Genomic DNA, 14575 nt, shown 5'->3' on the forward strand with positions numbered 1-14575 from the left:
TTGACGCACGGACAGTTTGGGTAGCGCGAAAGCAGGACCCCTAGTTCAGGCACCACATTCACGTGTTCCTTCACATCTACCTTCACCTCGACAGTCCTGTGGATAATTATGGCAGACGATGAGGTCATACCACGCAGGAGTCTCGAGTTTGCCGAGAGCTCAGTGCTGGAAGCTGTGGTGCCTGCGAGTTCCGACATCGACATCAAGAGCGAGATCGACTCTTGGGATGGTGCAGCAGACGACAATGGTTCCATATTGCCGTTCCTGGCACAACGAAATGTGCTACTTCTCGGTACGTCTCCAAGAATCCCATACAATTAGCACGTCTCTTACTCATGCACAGGCCTTTAGATGAACTCCTAGCCGTATATGTTGTTTTCCAAACACCGCTGTTGGACGAAGCGACCTTGAAGTCGTATCTTGCAAGACTGGTGATCAACGTCGAGGCTTTTGCGTTCAGTACGGTTCCCCCATCTGACCAAGATCCAAAAGCTACGCCTCCCAAAGAAGTCATCTTCTCAGGGACCATCAATCACACAGATGAACCTACGGTTGTCAACCATGGTGAAGGGGAAAGTGCTCATACCTATGTTATCTGGAAGGTGGATGTTTTCATAGGTGAGACAATCAGTCAATCTCTCATATATCGTGTCTAATCAGTAGCAGCTCGCCCACAAGGCAGATTTCACAAGCCCGCAGTATACTTTCAACCCACAGCCTCCTTCAAGCCGGAAGAAAAGCCTCAAAAAGACGCGTCAGAGGATGACTATCTCCCAAGTGGCGTACCCACACCCTTAAACCTGCTGCAGTCATTCGAGAATGATCCCGCTCTTGTTGGTGTCCATCCACGGCTCTCAGCCATGCGTATCAGCAAGGTCACTCCGACTGCCCCTGCTGCAAAGGAAATGGCTCGACCGATCCGAAACGGACAAAGACCACTATTTCGTGTGCTGCCACCTTTGATATGGAGGATACGTTACTCAAGAATCCAGGCACCAATAAGCGACTTGTCTTTAATGGCTTCTTTGGATCTGGAAGTCGCTCAATTCGCTACCTACGACGTCAGAATTAAGAAAGCTAGCCTGGCTCTGCATGGAGGCAAGGTTCAAGAGTTGAACGACGAGCTGGATACCACGACGAGCCACAAACCTGGTGACCAGCTGACGTTTCTATACAAGATCCGACCTGATATCGGTGCCGATGGAACACCAGCACTCGGGAGCAAGGGTCACTACTTGACCTTGAATGTGGAGGCAAATGTTACAATGTCCGATCATTGCCACCCAGACATTGCTATCGAGTGGAAGACACCCGTTGACTTTCCGTCAGAACAGGCGCTCAACTTGGCCAAGGTTAGTCGGCCGAGTAGCTCTACAACACAGAGCGCGAACGCAGCCAATCCCGACGCCCTTGTCACCCAAGATGCCCAAGATCAACCTGAACAGGATGCTTCACACAACGACGTCAATGTCACTCTGACAGTGTCGGGGCCGCCTAGTGTCAAGGTTGGCGAGATCTTCACGTGGGATGTGTTTATAGTCAACCGATCGGACAAAACGCGAAGGCTGGCAGTTCTGGTCATCGCGAAAAGACCGAGAGATTCGGGGAAGCACAAATCACATCCATCCGTCTCCTCTGTAGGCGGACCTCGAGCGGACAAGAAAGAGTTGTTTGGAACGGCGGTCGTCGACGAAAATGTCGTGTACGCTAAGCAAAAGAGTGCGAGAACCGATACAGCGGACTTAATTTGCTTGACAACCGACATACGGCTCGGGTAAGTCGGAGTAAGCAGAATGGTCACAGAACGAATGGCTAATGTGCTCAGGCAACTCTCACCCGGCTCCTGCTACACGGCGGACCTCAAGTTTCTTGCGCTTTCGGCAGGAGTATTGTTCGTGGAATCGATACGAGTCGTCGATCTGGTCAGCAACGAAGCTGTCGATATTCATGATTTACCAAGTATTGTTGCTGTAGCCTCGTGAGCTCGCAACACCTCCCATAGCTTAGACTATCTTTAGTCAATGAAGCGTGCGATGCAGATAGTGTCCCCCCTTTTTATGTTGTGTCGTTACTTGTTGTAGACCATGGACGGGGTCGTGCTTGTGACGCGGAGACACACTGTGGAGCTGAGCAGGCGCTCAGCAGAGTGGAGCACAGATGCCACCACCGGATTTGGTCCACGAGAAAGTGCTAGACACCCGGGCTCCCAACTTTACGTCTTGGACATAGCTCGATAGTACGAGCCATAGGCGCGCGGAACTAGGCTGATACCAGCCGTCGCTTGATGTCTGAAACTCGTCATTGGTCCCGGCGTGAAACTCTCGCCACTGTTGCAGCACCTCCGCACTGAACCCTGGGCTGCGGCTGCGCATCGCATGCCTCTGCTACACCTCCTACCACAAACCGCTCTTAATCAAGATAGTATTGTCGCCTGCCCTATTTCCTTATCGCGCTCTTGAGCCGCAACAGATAGGACCACTTATAGCCGCACACGGGCCTGCGGCTACGTTTCATCAACGTCATCGCGATCTTCGAGCAACGCTACACCTAGAGCTTTTCACAGGACCCATACTAAACATGAACAGCACCAGACACAGACTGCTTTACCAGCTAAACAGCCGCTGGATTTACGGGAAGATTGTAAGCCACCCGTCCTGATACTGTTTGATGGTCGACTAATTAATTCCAGCCGCTGCTGCATTCAATAGTATTCCTGCTCCAAATGGCGGCCGTCAGCATGCTCACGCGCAAGTACAACCAGTACTATGCGGCGCGTCCAGTTCTCACCACGATGATCACCAACGCCGTACGTGCTCCCTTGTTATAAACGCCATGCGCATCGAGTGGCACGGCGCGCGACCGCCACACCGCATGTTGCGACTTCTGCGCCGAACCCGACATATCTTAGACATGACGAGATAGGGAGGCTAACACCATCTGCAGGTGTTGGGTGGTATCGCGGACACAGTAGCCCAGACGCTCACCGCCGTGCGGGAGCGCGCAGTACGCAAGAAGGGCGGCCCAGGCAAGGACGACTTCCTGGCGATTGAAATCCACGAGCTCGACAGACGGAACCCGTTCAACGAGAACGACCTTATCCCCGACTCGAAGATACTCCCCCCACCTTTCGATTTCGAGCGAACCACGAGATTCATGTCCTACGGTTTCCTCATGTCGCCAATCCAGCACAGGTGGTTCGGCTTCCTGTCCAGGACTTTCCCCGTTTCAAAGACTGCGACATGGTTGCCAGCCCTCAAGCGCGTGGCTTTTGATCAGTTCCTGTTCGCCCCAGCTGGTCTGGCTGCCTTTTTCACCTTCATGACTGTTGCCGAGGGTGGTGGTAAGCGTGCCGTGCAGCGCAAGTTCCAGGACGTATACGTGCCTGCGCTCAAGGCCAACTACATGGTCTGGCCGGCTGTGCAGCTCATCAATTTCCGAGTTATGCCCATCCAATTCCAGATTGTAAGTTCTTTGCTTCAGGTTGTAAGTCCAGCGACTAACATATGCCAGCCATTTGTATCTACCGTGGGTATTGCTTGGACAGCTTACCTCTCTTTGACGAACTCGGCCGACGAAGCCTAATCCCCAATTATGCGAACGAATTCCCATGTTTAAATATCATACGTACACATAAGTTCGGGTCATGGTGGCATCGGGTGATTCCCCTTGAGCGTCTCGCGCGTTAGCATGTTTGGTTGGGCATTTGCACGGCGTCAGGTTAGTTGACTTTGATACGGTCGATGTGTTATGTACAGTCTTGAATTTGATACAGAATGAAACTATCATCATGCACAAATATTGCTCGCCTTGCGTGTACGCTTGGATTGTGTGTTTTACCAAGTCTCTTCGTGTGGAGAGTTCATGCAAGACGCGTTGCAACGATACCCCAACACCACTGAGTACTCTCGGCCGCGGGGGATGTTGACCTTGGCTGCCCACTTTGTCAAGCCCCAAGACGCGCGGGCAGCAAAATGTGTTTTACCTCAGCTAATTTCTCTAGCCTGGTCACGTCAACTTGCTTTTTTGTGGCTCGATAAGGAGCGCGAAGCTTTGCATGCAGGAGAACCCGTGGATTGCCCCGCTACACCCCACCAAGCCTGCCCATGACGATCTGAAGCTCGACAACAAACATTGAACACCTCCCACGCTTCTTCCTTTCTCCAACTCATTGACGTAAGTGGACCTTTACCTGAGGTATATAGCTGGCAGTTGTATCCTTCGATTGATGCGACTAGAACTTGATTATACTCACACCATCACAGTACTACTATACACCCACCATGTCTCTCTCTAACAAGCTGTCAATCGCCGACGTCGACCTGAAGGGCAAGCGCGTCCTCATCCGAGTGAGTATATCCAGGACTTATGTGTGAAGCACGAATACGAATCTAACCGCGACACACCAGGTCGACTTCAACGTCCCTCTCGACTCCGACAAGAACATCACCAACAACCAGCGCATCGTCGGCGCTCTCCCCACAATCAAGCATGCTGTAGACAATGGCGCAAAGGCCGTCATCCTCATGTCGCATCTCGGTCGCCCAGACGGAAAGCCAAACGCAAAGTACAGTCTCAAGCCGGTTGTTCCCGAACTCGAGAAGCTCCTCGGCAAGAGCGTGACCTTCACAGACGACTGCGTCGGCAAGTCGGTCGAGGACACCGTTAACGGCGCTAGCGGCGGCCAGGTCATCCTACTGGAGAACTTGCGCTTCCACGCCGAGGAGGAGGGCAGCTACAAGGATGACGAGGGCAAGAAGCAGAAGGTTGACAAGAGCAAGGTTGAAGAGTTCAGGAAGGGTCTGACTGCTCTTGGTGACATTTACATCAGTGAGTGTCCTCGGCGATTTATACAAGTAGCATACTAACGGATTACAGACGATGCCTTTGGCACTGCCCACCGCGCACACAGCTCCATGGTCGGCGTCGACCTCCCACAAAAGGCATCTGGCTTCCTCGTCAAGAAGGAGCTCGACTACTTTGCGCAAGCGCTCGAGGAGCCCAAGCGCCCCTTCCTCGCTATCCTCGGTGGTGCTAAGGTCTCCGACAAGATCCAGCTGATCGACAACCTGCTCGGCAAGGTCAACAGCCTCATCATCTGCGGAGGCATGTCATTCACCTTTAAGAAGACGCTCGAGGGTGTGAAGATCGGCGACAGCTTGTTCGACGAGGCCGGCAGCAAGACTGTCAAGGACCTTGTCGAGAAGGCGAAGAAGAACAACGTCAAGATTGTCTTGCCCGTTGACTACATCACTGCCGACAAGTTCGACAAGGATGCCAACACTGGCTACGCTGAGGACAAGGACGGTATCCCAGATGGCTGGATGGGTCTCGACTGCGGAGACAAGTCAATCAAGCTGTACAAGGAGGCCATTGGCGAGGCGCAGACCATCCTCTGGAACGGCCCCGCCGGTGTATTCGAGTTTGAGAAGTTCGCCAAGGGCACCAAGGCGACGCTCGATGCTGCCGTTGACGCTGCGCAGAGCGGCAAGATTGTCATCATCGGTGGTGGTGACACAGCCACTGTTGCCGCCAAGTACGGCGTAGAAGACAAGCTGTCCCACGTCTCGACTGGTGGTGGTGCGTCGCTCGAGCTGCTCGAGGGCAAGGACCTGCCCGGTGTATCCGCCCTGTCAAGTAAGTAAACCAGTCACTCATAGAAGTGAACGGCAGCTCAAGATGAGGGAAGGTATATCTTCGAAGTTATGATTGTAGCTATAGCTCTTTTCGGTTCAATAAAGATACCGCATTCCACCTCGTGGCTTATGGACGTGATGCGTGGAGTCTTTGGGCTCACTTTCTCAACCATGTATGTGTCTCGAGCTAGCCATATCCTCATTCGTTTGAAGGGTCGTCATGTCTTCCGTTCGAATCGCGTCTGTTCGTGTCGACTATAGGTATCGCTCATTTGCCCAGCTTCTTAAGCTCCTCCCTGGTTGTTATTAGCACCTATACATTTACAGTAGATGAATGCCCTACCTCAGCTGAACCGCAAAGTCGTCATTCGTGTCATCATCGTCCCAACTCTCTTCCCAGAGATGTGTGTTGCCGTTGGGGATCTGTGTCTCCTCCTCAGTCCAGTCTGCAGACACGTTAGCTTGATGAATCCTCTTGGACCACATCCAACATACCCTCTACAGGGAAGTCCTCAAACTCGTCGTCCTCCTCTAGCTGTGTCGCGGGCTTCTTCTCAGGCGCCAGTGGTTGCTCGCCGTTCTTTGAGTCGCTGACGACGGCCTTCTTCATATCGTTGCTGCCTTGTGCTGAGCCGGACATTGTGGCGGTTTCGGGAGATGCGATCGGCGATGTGTTATGGTATGGCTGGGTGAGTCGAGTTGTGATTACGCGGTGTTGTGGCTTTGGTGATGCGGCTCTAACAGCGGAGGAGCGGCGGCGGCGATTGTCCGCAAGGCTTAGCGCGACGTCACGTGGTGCACCTGGCAACTGGGTTCGCGGGGTACGAGTCCGTCGAGGTTGCTGCTTGGCTCCGAGAAAGTTCCATGTGATGCATGGTGGTGCTTTGCTGTCGCCGTTGCACCTCATTCACTCTTTTTAAGCCGGGCCTGGGGTGCATTGGAGGGCAAAGTACGGATAATGAACATGACGTACACGTACTTTAGCTCCGAGTAGCCGGACGAAGCTGTAAGCACCGCCCGTCTGGTGGGCTTTAGTAGGTGTCTAGACACGCGCTCAGTGTCTTAGCTGGTGTATCCGCTTTACGCTGAGATTTGAATATACTTACTACCTCTCTTCATTTGATCTTTCTCGTGTCTCTCTTTCTCGGCCTCTTCTGGTTAACCTTTTTTCGACCAGTCTCTCCGCGGCGCGGGATTATTTATCCAGCATGTTCAAAGTCGGCGGTTGGCTCAAGGGCCATACGCCTGGGCATTCGAAGAGCTTAGATTCCTTGAGCGAAATGGCACAGAGTAAGTTCAAAAGCATGCATAAGTCAGGCAGGTACTAATACAACACAGTTGAGGATGCCATGAGCGGTACGAACTCCACCCAATACAGTGGCGCAGACAAGTCTAATCACACGCGAGCACAGCCGTCACCTATATCATGGCAGATGATATCGAAAGCGCCGAAGCACACCTTAGCAAAGGATCCAGTCCATTCCACCAGGTACACACCTACCTTCCTGCCCTCGGGCCCATACTTCGGTTCTAGTCTTATATCGTGTAGCTCGGAGCGGGAGTGTGTGTCTTCATACGAGCGACGTTGGGTTTCGAGCCGGAAATTGTACGCGAAGGTCTGATCACATATTCAACATGATGTCAAGGAGATGCAGTGACTGACATGGTCGACAGCTGCGAATGCCCTATCAGTGGCCGAAAACTCCGCTTACGAACACCAACGCCGTATTAGCAAGGATCCGAATGCGTATAAATCGGCTATATACCCGCCAGGCACCGAGTATGCGGTATGTCAGGCAGAGGCACAGCTGATGAGTGCTGTTGTCGGCGTGCTCAACGAGAGCTTGACGGAGGCTATCAAGAGTTTCTACAAGTTGAGGAAAGCATATCTTGCGCTGGAGGGTGTTATGGAGAACGAGAAAAAGTTTCTGGCAGAGAGGAGTACGAGCAGCGTCAACTCGGTGGGATCACGCCCCTCTTCGAAGGGCTCGGTTCGATCAAATGTGGCAAGCAGTGCTCTAAAGAGCTCTCAGGGTCCTACGTCTACCGGGCCGTCCGCTGCAGCGTCGACTTCTAGTTTGAAGCAGACTACGACAGTGACTGGACCGGCTGCGAAGAAGGCCACAGATGACGACGATGACGATGTCGACTTCGTGGATGCTCCAGAAGATCACACTGGCGGTGAAACGCCTGTGGAATACATGGGGCATCTGAACGTCGCCGCTGGCAAGGGTGCTACTGTCGAGCTAGACAATGCTCAAAAGAAGGTGGATGTCGCAGCAAGCTCGGCACCAGGGCTTCCTACCACGAACGAAAACCCATCCAACTCGCTACCAGACGCTATCGAATACTTCGAGAAGCTTACCTTGAACGATGAGGGTGATGCTGATGCGGATATTGCGTCGTTCAGCAACCACCCAGTCGATGTATTCATCCTCTCCGGATCCAACTTTTGTTTCGGCATGCTGTTACTCATTCTTTCGTTCATCCCGCCGTCTTTTGCTGGATTACTGAAGATCGTTGGCTTCAAGGGTGATAGGGAACGAGGAATGCGAATGCTGTGGCAAGCGACTAAATTCCACAACATTCACGGTGCCATGGCGGGAGTTGTGCTTATGGGATACATCAATGGCTTCACCAACTTCTGCGACATACTTCCTACCAAGGGCGAGGGGGCATACCCGAAAGAACGATGCCTGGCTTTGCTCCGCTACATGCGCGCAAGGTACCCCAAGAGTCATCTCTGGCTACTTGAGGAGTCCAGGATGCTCGCCTCTGAGAAGAAGTTGGAAGAGGCTGTTCAATTCATGCACGAAGTGGGCGAGTCGAAGCTAAAACAGCTCGAAGCGCTTACATGGTTTGAACGCAGTTTGAACAACATGTACATGCACGACTACGAAGCTACTGCTTTCGCTTTCGAGAAGTGCATTGGCCTCAACAACTGGTCCCACGCGCTGTACTACCACATCATCGCCGCCTCATACGTCGAACTCTACCGAAAGCATAAGACGACCGACCCGACCAAAGCGAAGGAATACGGTGTGAAAGCAGAGGAGTACATGAAGAAAGTCATGCCAAACGTCGGAAAGAAGAAGTTCATGGCCCGCCAACTCCCCTTCGACATCTTCGTCGCACGCAAGATCCAGAAATGGGAAGCACGCGCAAAGGAATGGAACTGCGACATCGTCGACGCCGTCGGTGTCTCCCCACTCGAGGAAATGATCTACTTCTGGAACGGATACAAGCGCATGCGAGACGATCACCTCCAAGTCTCCCTCGCCAACCTGGCCTGGAGCGAATCACCAGCCAACCCACACTGGGACAAGGAGGGCGTAGACGAGAAATCCATTCTCCACGTTTTGCGCGCCGCTACCCTGCGTAACATGGACCAAACAGCTGAAGCCAAGGCCATCCTAGAGAAAGAGGTTTTGCCTGTTGATAAGTTGCTCATCACGGGTAACTTCAAAGATAACTGGACTGCGCCGTGTGCGCGCTACGAGATGGCCGCGAATATCTGGCGCGAGGCTGATGCGGATGGGCATCCGGAGAAGAACCCGCAGATGCTGGTGCAGTGCAAGGATTGGTTGGATGAGGTTACGAAGATGGGTGGGTTCGATTTGGATGCTAGGTATGTGACTTCTTGATCGGTGTGTGTGTGGCATGTGGCTAACGTATGGATAGGATTGGTATGAAGATTACGACGGGTAAGGAGACGCTGCGAAAGTTTGGGGTGCAGTGCTAGTGGGTGATGATGCGGAGGAACCTTTTGGGTTTTGTAGGTATGGGGAGTACATATAGATGGTAGGGATGTAGAAAGATAGAACGGGATGGAAGGGCATGAATACACCATAGTTCATCCTCTTGTCTCCGACATGAAAGCAGTTTTGATAAATACGCATAGATAAGTATCATATCAAGCATTTATCCACAGCCTGCACGCTGCTCTACGCGAGGTCTTTTAGTTCTGCTTTTCCTCTCCACGCTGGTCAGCCAGAAGTCAAGATCTGCTAATAGTATCAGGGAAGTAGCGTCTCCCTGAGCATGAGAAAAGCTCTAAAAAGAAGCAGATCAACAATTAGGAAAGATGCTGCCTCCCTTTTGTCCAAAGTACATGTCGCCTGAAAAGCTCATGTGCTCGACGTGTCCGCTTCCTCCAGTATTCTGGCATAAGAGTCCCCAGCAGCTCTCAGACCCATCTCGTATCATACCCCCACCACGACCCTCAAGCCGATGTCTGAAACCCTGCCTCACAGCCTCTTTTTCTGTATTCGTTCGGCGACGGGCGCTGGGTTTACGGATATAGAAGCGTATCTCGGATATTCAGTCACAATCTCACACTAAACACATTAGCACAATCTCCCTTCTTGCATCCTAGCATCTGCAGACATACCATCAAGATAATCCGCTGCAATCAACAACTCCAGACAAAGCTCGGGCGGGATGTCCATATCAGACACATCTTTGCTTTCCGCGTGCTTCTGGTTGTAGTATAGGTACTCGCAGACCTTTTCTAACACCACACCACTATGTATCACTATTAGCCTCTTCTCTTATAGTGTATTCTCCGGCGGAGATGTCGCGGTACGGAGCGAGAATGGGAGGGAGGCATGGTTGGAGTAGACGTACTTGATCGTAGGCAGGTCAACGCGATTCTGTGCGTTTTCCCGAAAGCCAGCTGTTGATGCGTTAGTCGGGCTGTGTAACAACCATGTGGTAGAGAGTGACTCACAAAGTGGATCCAGTGCTTTCTTGATCGTGCCCGCTATACAAGCCGCTGAGCGGAGGATCTTGAACTCGAAGCCGTCGTTTGAGACGAGGGTGACGTATTCGGTAGGCTTGTCGTCTGCCATTGTGATGCGCGATATGAGCTATAAGTCTAATAGCTTCTGGGTGTGGTCTGAAGGCGGGGTCGTTGTATGTAGGGGCGTCGAGTGGGAAGTTGTGTGAGAGAGAGATGGTGGATATCGCGGGGAAGTTGCGGAGGACAGCGCGCGCTGTCACGTTTTCTCGCGTGGGCGAACGTCGAGATGGGGGGTGGATGGCTTACATCACCCATCTACATCACCCATCTACATCACCCATCTACATTAGATTATACCTTTTCAATTTCTTGTGAAAGAGAGCCACTACGAAGACCAATTGAACAAAGATTCAAAAACAACGGCAATCCCCTCCCCACAGACGGATTGACCGTATTCCACAAACGCAAAGTGCCCAATTCATGACCATGGCGCACCGCCCACGACACGTCCTCATCACAGGCGGCAGCCGAGGCATCGGCCTCGCAATCGCACAACTCTTCTCCAAAAACGCATACCGCTGCACCCTAATCTCGCGCTCAGAACCTGACCTAGAAGCCGCCATAGCAAGCCTAACACCCCTCCCATCCACCTCATCACCAGATACACCTTCAAATCCCGAGACACATGACCCTGTAGAACCATCATCATACCAACACGGCTACATCGCAGGCGACATATCCCTAGGTTCCAACTTCTGGCATCTACACCCCTCGCGCCCTTTCATCGCTCATCTACCCAAGCCAGAGCGCACGGTGTTCTCGACACATCCTTCGCGCATCGATGTGGTTGTGAATTGTGCGGGTGTCACGCAGGCGAAGCTCTTCTCGGGATTGAATGAAGAGGACCTGGAAAGTATCATTCGGACGAATCTTACTTCTATGATGCTGGGGACGAAGTTTTTGATACGGTATGTACATCCAAACGTGTTTTACCCTTGTTATGTGAGGCTCTGTTTAATGTACGGTCTGTTGACTTGTTAACGTCTGTAACAGGAATGGGTATCTGAGAGGTAGGACTCAAGCTGAAGATGAGGATCCTGCCATCATCAATGTCAGTTCGCTGCTGGGCTTGCAAGGCGGCTACGGAGCCGTTGCGTATGCGGCGTCGAAAGCGGGTGTTTTGGGGTTTACGCGTGCTTTGGCTACAGAGTATGCGAGTCACAAAGTGCGGGTCAATGCTATCGTACCTGGATACGTGGAAACGGACATGACAAAAGGTACGCATGCCACGGTGTTGTTTGTTAAGGCGTGCTCTAACCACGGCCAGACCTGAATGCCACTGAGCTTCAGCAACGCATCCCGTTGAATCGTTTCGGCAGGCCCTCCGAAATCGCTCACGCAGCATTGTTCCTCGCAGAAAACCGATATGCACATAATTGTGTGTTGAACTTGGATGGCGGCTTATCTGCCGTCTGATTCCATTAACTTTACTACGCTGGTTGATGTCCTTTACATTCAACTGCCATTCCGGCCTTGCAAGACGGCCCAGTGGCGTTCTCCACATGTGCTTCCTTCCACCAGATGATCCAGACTGAGGTATGTAACCAGTGAGTCTCCCAAAAGACGCCCATGCCAAACGTTTCCATGCGACTGATTGGTGTATAGTACAAGAGAAAAAGAAATTCTATATGCCGTTTGCGCTTCGGTGACGCGCAGTTCGCTGGACTGATGTTCGTGGTGGGATGAGTAGAATGGCCGTCAAAAACGAACGAAGGCTGATGATCCAATGGCGGGACGAGAAGAATGAAGTATGTCGAATACTCCAATAATCGTCTGTAGACAGCCAAAACGATCATGAGGTCCAAGTGAGGACGATGCGCCAAGATGTGGGCAGCAACCCAACTTTTGTTGAAGGTTTATTCAGTCGTCATCAATGACAATCGCCCCGTCCTTGTCGTCCTCAATGGTTATGTGGCCGTCGTCTTTCTTCTGCGACTCCTCCATGACCTTGCCCTTCTTTCGGACGAAGTCGTCCTCCAGGCCTGCTTGGCTGGCTGTGCGCTTCGCAGCACCGTTCGTGCTTCCGTTTGTGACACCATTGGCAACGGTGCCGTTGACAGTCGCATGACCGTTGGTCTCTGGCGCAGGTGCCTTGGGTTTGGTCGGAATCTTGATCTCATCGGGTAACCTGAGCGGATTCGCGTTCTCGGTGAACTCTGTGTGTATAATGCAGAGCACTAGATCAACCCTTGCGTCTTCTTCCGAGTCGTCAGAAACCGTGAGGAAGGTGTCGTTCTTCAAGTTGAGTTCCTCAAATGTCTTGTCGAGATGAATGTCTTCGTCCATGTCATAGAGTATATCCGAATCGCGCTTGACGCTGAACTCTTCTCCGTAGCCGAGCTTCTCCTTCAGGACCATGTTGATCAGATCGCTTAGCTTCGCGCGCGGTGTATCGACGTGCAGGGTGGCATAGCATACACCACACGTCGCACAGTGAGGATTCGGTGGTCGGAGTGATTCGCTTGAAATGACGCGCTCGGTGCTGCGGGTGAGGAAGACCATCTTGGCTTTGTCGAGCTGATCGCGCATGACCTTGAAGGCTTGTAAGACGCAGAGACTGGCCGTCATGGCGTTTGTTGTCGCGATGGCGGGGATGATGTTGCCAGCCATTTCTGTAATCTGTCAGCAGCTATTTCAGCCATGTGTGGGGGATTCCTTACGCTTGATGTCAAACTTGGACCGCATCTCGATGCCGAAGATGTGTGAGCGCAGATTGGCACTCGCAACGACAAAGTCCAGCGTATCCACATCGTCCTTGTCGAAGCTGAGGATAGGTGCCGCATTGCCAACGTCGGCATTTGCGCGCGTCTCTTCCAGGCGGGTGCTGAGTCGCTTGATACTGTCGACGAAGACGGCGAAGTTCTCGGCTACATTCCATGTGACTTGGTCTTGCTGCGCGATTCCCGTGCCCACACCCAGTGATTCTTGCATAAGCGCGTCGTAGTCCAACGCCTCTGGCGCCCGTTTGGTCTTCCACATGTCTTCCATGCTCCGTAACCGCTCAATGTCCTCTTTGAACACCTTGTCGAACACCAGTTGTGGGAAGTCTTGGGAACCCATGGAATCGCGAATCCGCTTCAGCGCTTGTGCCTCCTTCTGCAGGTTCGCGACTTCGCTTGCGTTGTCGGCATCTTCGCTGTGGTCCAGCTCGGGCGCTTCGTCTTCCGAGGTGCCAAATATTTCGGCGAACAGATACGACTTTCCCCATACTATGCAGTGGATGGGTTGCGAGGGTGTGCTTCTGATGGTGCATACGGGGAAGGACTTGGGCGCGGCTTTCGGCGTGCAGTCGTAGCATTCGGTTTCGCCCTATAATACAATTAGCACAATCGTTCAGTAAGGTAGTCGCATTGAGGTCGCGCACCCGCTTGATAACCTGGACCTGTCCATTGAAGCCGGTCGTGCCACTCTCGATCAAGGGAACGTTGGCGGCAAGGCACATCCTGTTGACATGTCGCCGCGCATCGAGGTTGTCCAGCGCATTGAAGACGAGGCCGAAGCTCTGGAACCACGCGACGTTGAACTGGCCATCCTTGATGTTGTCGTGGTACGCAACGATGCTGACGTCGGGATTGAACTTGCCGGCCGACTCTTTCGCAACCTATGAGCTGTCAGCGCAAGGCCTTTGACCTGCTTGTAAGTGATATCGTGCCGTACCAGTGCTTTGGACTTCTTGATATGCTCATTGCGGAACAGGAACTGGCGGTTGAGGTTGCTGAGATCGATGGTGTCGAGATCTACAATGTGTATCTCGCCGAAGCCGGTGAGGACGAGGTTCTTGAGGAGTTCGCAGCCAATGCCGCCAGCTCCTACCATCAAGACGCGTGACTAGAGCGCATTAGCGACTGCCTGATACCATGTTTGCGCGTGGTTGCAGCTACCTCTTTGATGCGCTGATGGAGCGTGCCACCGAGGCTCTGCCGAGCAAACTTGTCGCGTGCCATTGCGGGTTCGGGGGTGGGAGTAGGCGCGAGCGAGGTTGTGGTGCGGGCGAGGCTACGACATGCGAAAGTTGGCGAGGTGCCCGTCTCAGGTGAAGGCGACAGGTGAGAGACGTCAGTGCAGCTGGTAGCGCCGCTCCACTGGGCCTGCGCCGCTCGCGTTCAGCCTCCGAAGCTTGGCACCTAAACGAGCGCCCTAT

General features: G+C 52.8%; 6 protein-coding genes across 6 annotated transcripts; 3 read left to right on the top strand and 3 right to left on the bottom strand.

The window, feature by feature from the left end:
* Positions 1 to 108: 108 nt before the first annotated feature.
* J4E88_003112 (uncharacterized protein) lies at positions 109 to 3582 on the top strand (the record flags this gene model as incomplete). Its single annotated transcript, XM_049396766.1, has 8 exons — positions 109 to 292; positions 352 to 618; positions 667 to 1774; positions 1826 to 1978; positions 2586 to 2640; positions 2690 to 2806; positions 2944 to 3462; positions 3511 to 3582. The coding sequence occupies 8 exons, from the start codon at positions 109 to 111 to the stop codon at positions 3580 to 3582; spliced, it is 2475 nt and encodes an 824-aa protein (XP_049257108.1).
* A 698-nt stretch (positions 3583 to 4280) lies between these two features.
* On the top strand, positions 4281 to 5642 carry PGK1 (phosphoglycerate kinase; the record flags this gene model as incomplete). The annotated part of the gene is made up of 3 exons (XM_049396767.1): positions 4281 to 4346; positions 4407 to 4827; positions 4876 to 5642. The coding sequence occupies 3 exons, from the start codon at positions 4281 to 4283 to the stop codon at positions 5640 to 5642; spliced, it is 1254 nt and encodes a 417-aa protein (XP_049257109.1).
* A 259-nt stretch (positions 5643 to 5901) lies between these two features.
* Positions 5902 to 6273, bottom strand: J4E88_003114 (uncharacterized protein; the record flags this gene model as incomplete). The annotated part of the gene is made up of 3 exons (XM_049396768.1): positions 5902 to 5929; positions 5977 to 6079; positions 6129 to 6273. 3 exons carry the CDS (start codon positions 6271 to 6273, stop codon positions 5902 to 5904), a joined length of 276 nt encoding a protein of 91 aa, XP_049257110.1.
* A 568-nt stretch (positions 6274 to 6841) lies between these two features.
* Positions 6842 to 9375, top strand: J4E88_003115 (uncharacterized protein; the record flags this gene model as incomplete). The annotated part of the gene is made up of 4 exons (XM_049396769.1): positions 6842 to 6923; positions 6972 to 6989; positions 7308 to 9261; positions 9315 to 9375. 4 exons carry the CDS (start codon positions 6842 to 6844, stop codon positions 9373 to 9375), a joined length of 2115 nt encoding a protein of 704 aa, XP_049257111.1.
* Positions 9376 to 9979: 604 nt separating this feature from the next.
* On the bottom strand, positions 9980 to 10483 carry J4E88_003116 (uncharacterized protein; the record flags this gene model as incomplete). Its single annotated transcript, XM_049396770.1, has 2 exons — positions 9980 to 10143; positions 10219 to 10483. The coding sequence occupies 2 exons, from the start codon at positions 10481 to 10483 to the stop codon at positions 9980 to 9982; spliced, it is 429 nt and encodes a 142-aa protein (XP_049257112.1).
* Positions 10484 to 12294: 1811 nt separating this feature from the next.
* Positions 12295 to 14378, bottom strand: J4E88_003117 (uncharacterized protein; the record flags this gene model as incomplete). The annotated part of the gene is made up of 5 exons (XM_049396771.1): positions 12295 to 13046; positions 13095 to 13743; positions 13799 to 14035; positions 14092 to 14262; positions 14316 to 14378. 5 exons carry the CDS (start codon positions 14376 to 14378, stop codon positions 12295 to 12297), a joined length of 1872 nt encoding a protein of 623 aa, XP_049257113.1.
* Positions 14379 to 14575: the final 197 nt, after the last annotated feature.

This window comes from Alternaria novae-zelandiae, assembly GCF_023758075.1.
Source record: "Alternaria novae-zelandiae strain BMP 2774 chromosome Unknown scaffold_5, whole genome shotgun sequence".
NCBI classification, from domain to species: domain Eukaryota; kingdom Fungi; phylum Ascomycota; class Dothideomycetes; order Pleosporales; family Pleosporaceae; genus Alternaria; species Alternaria novae-zelandiae.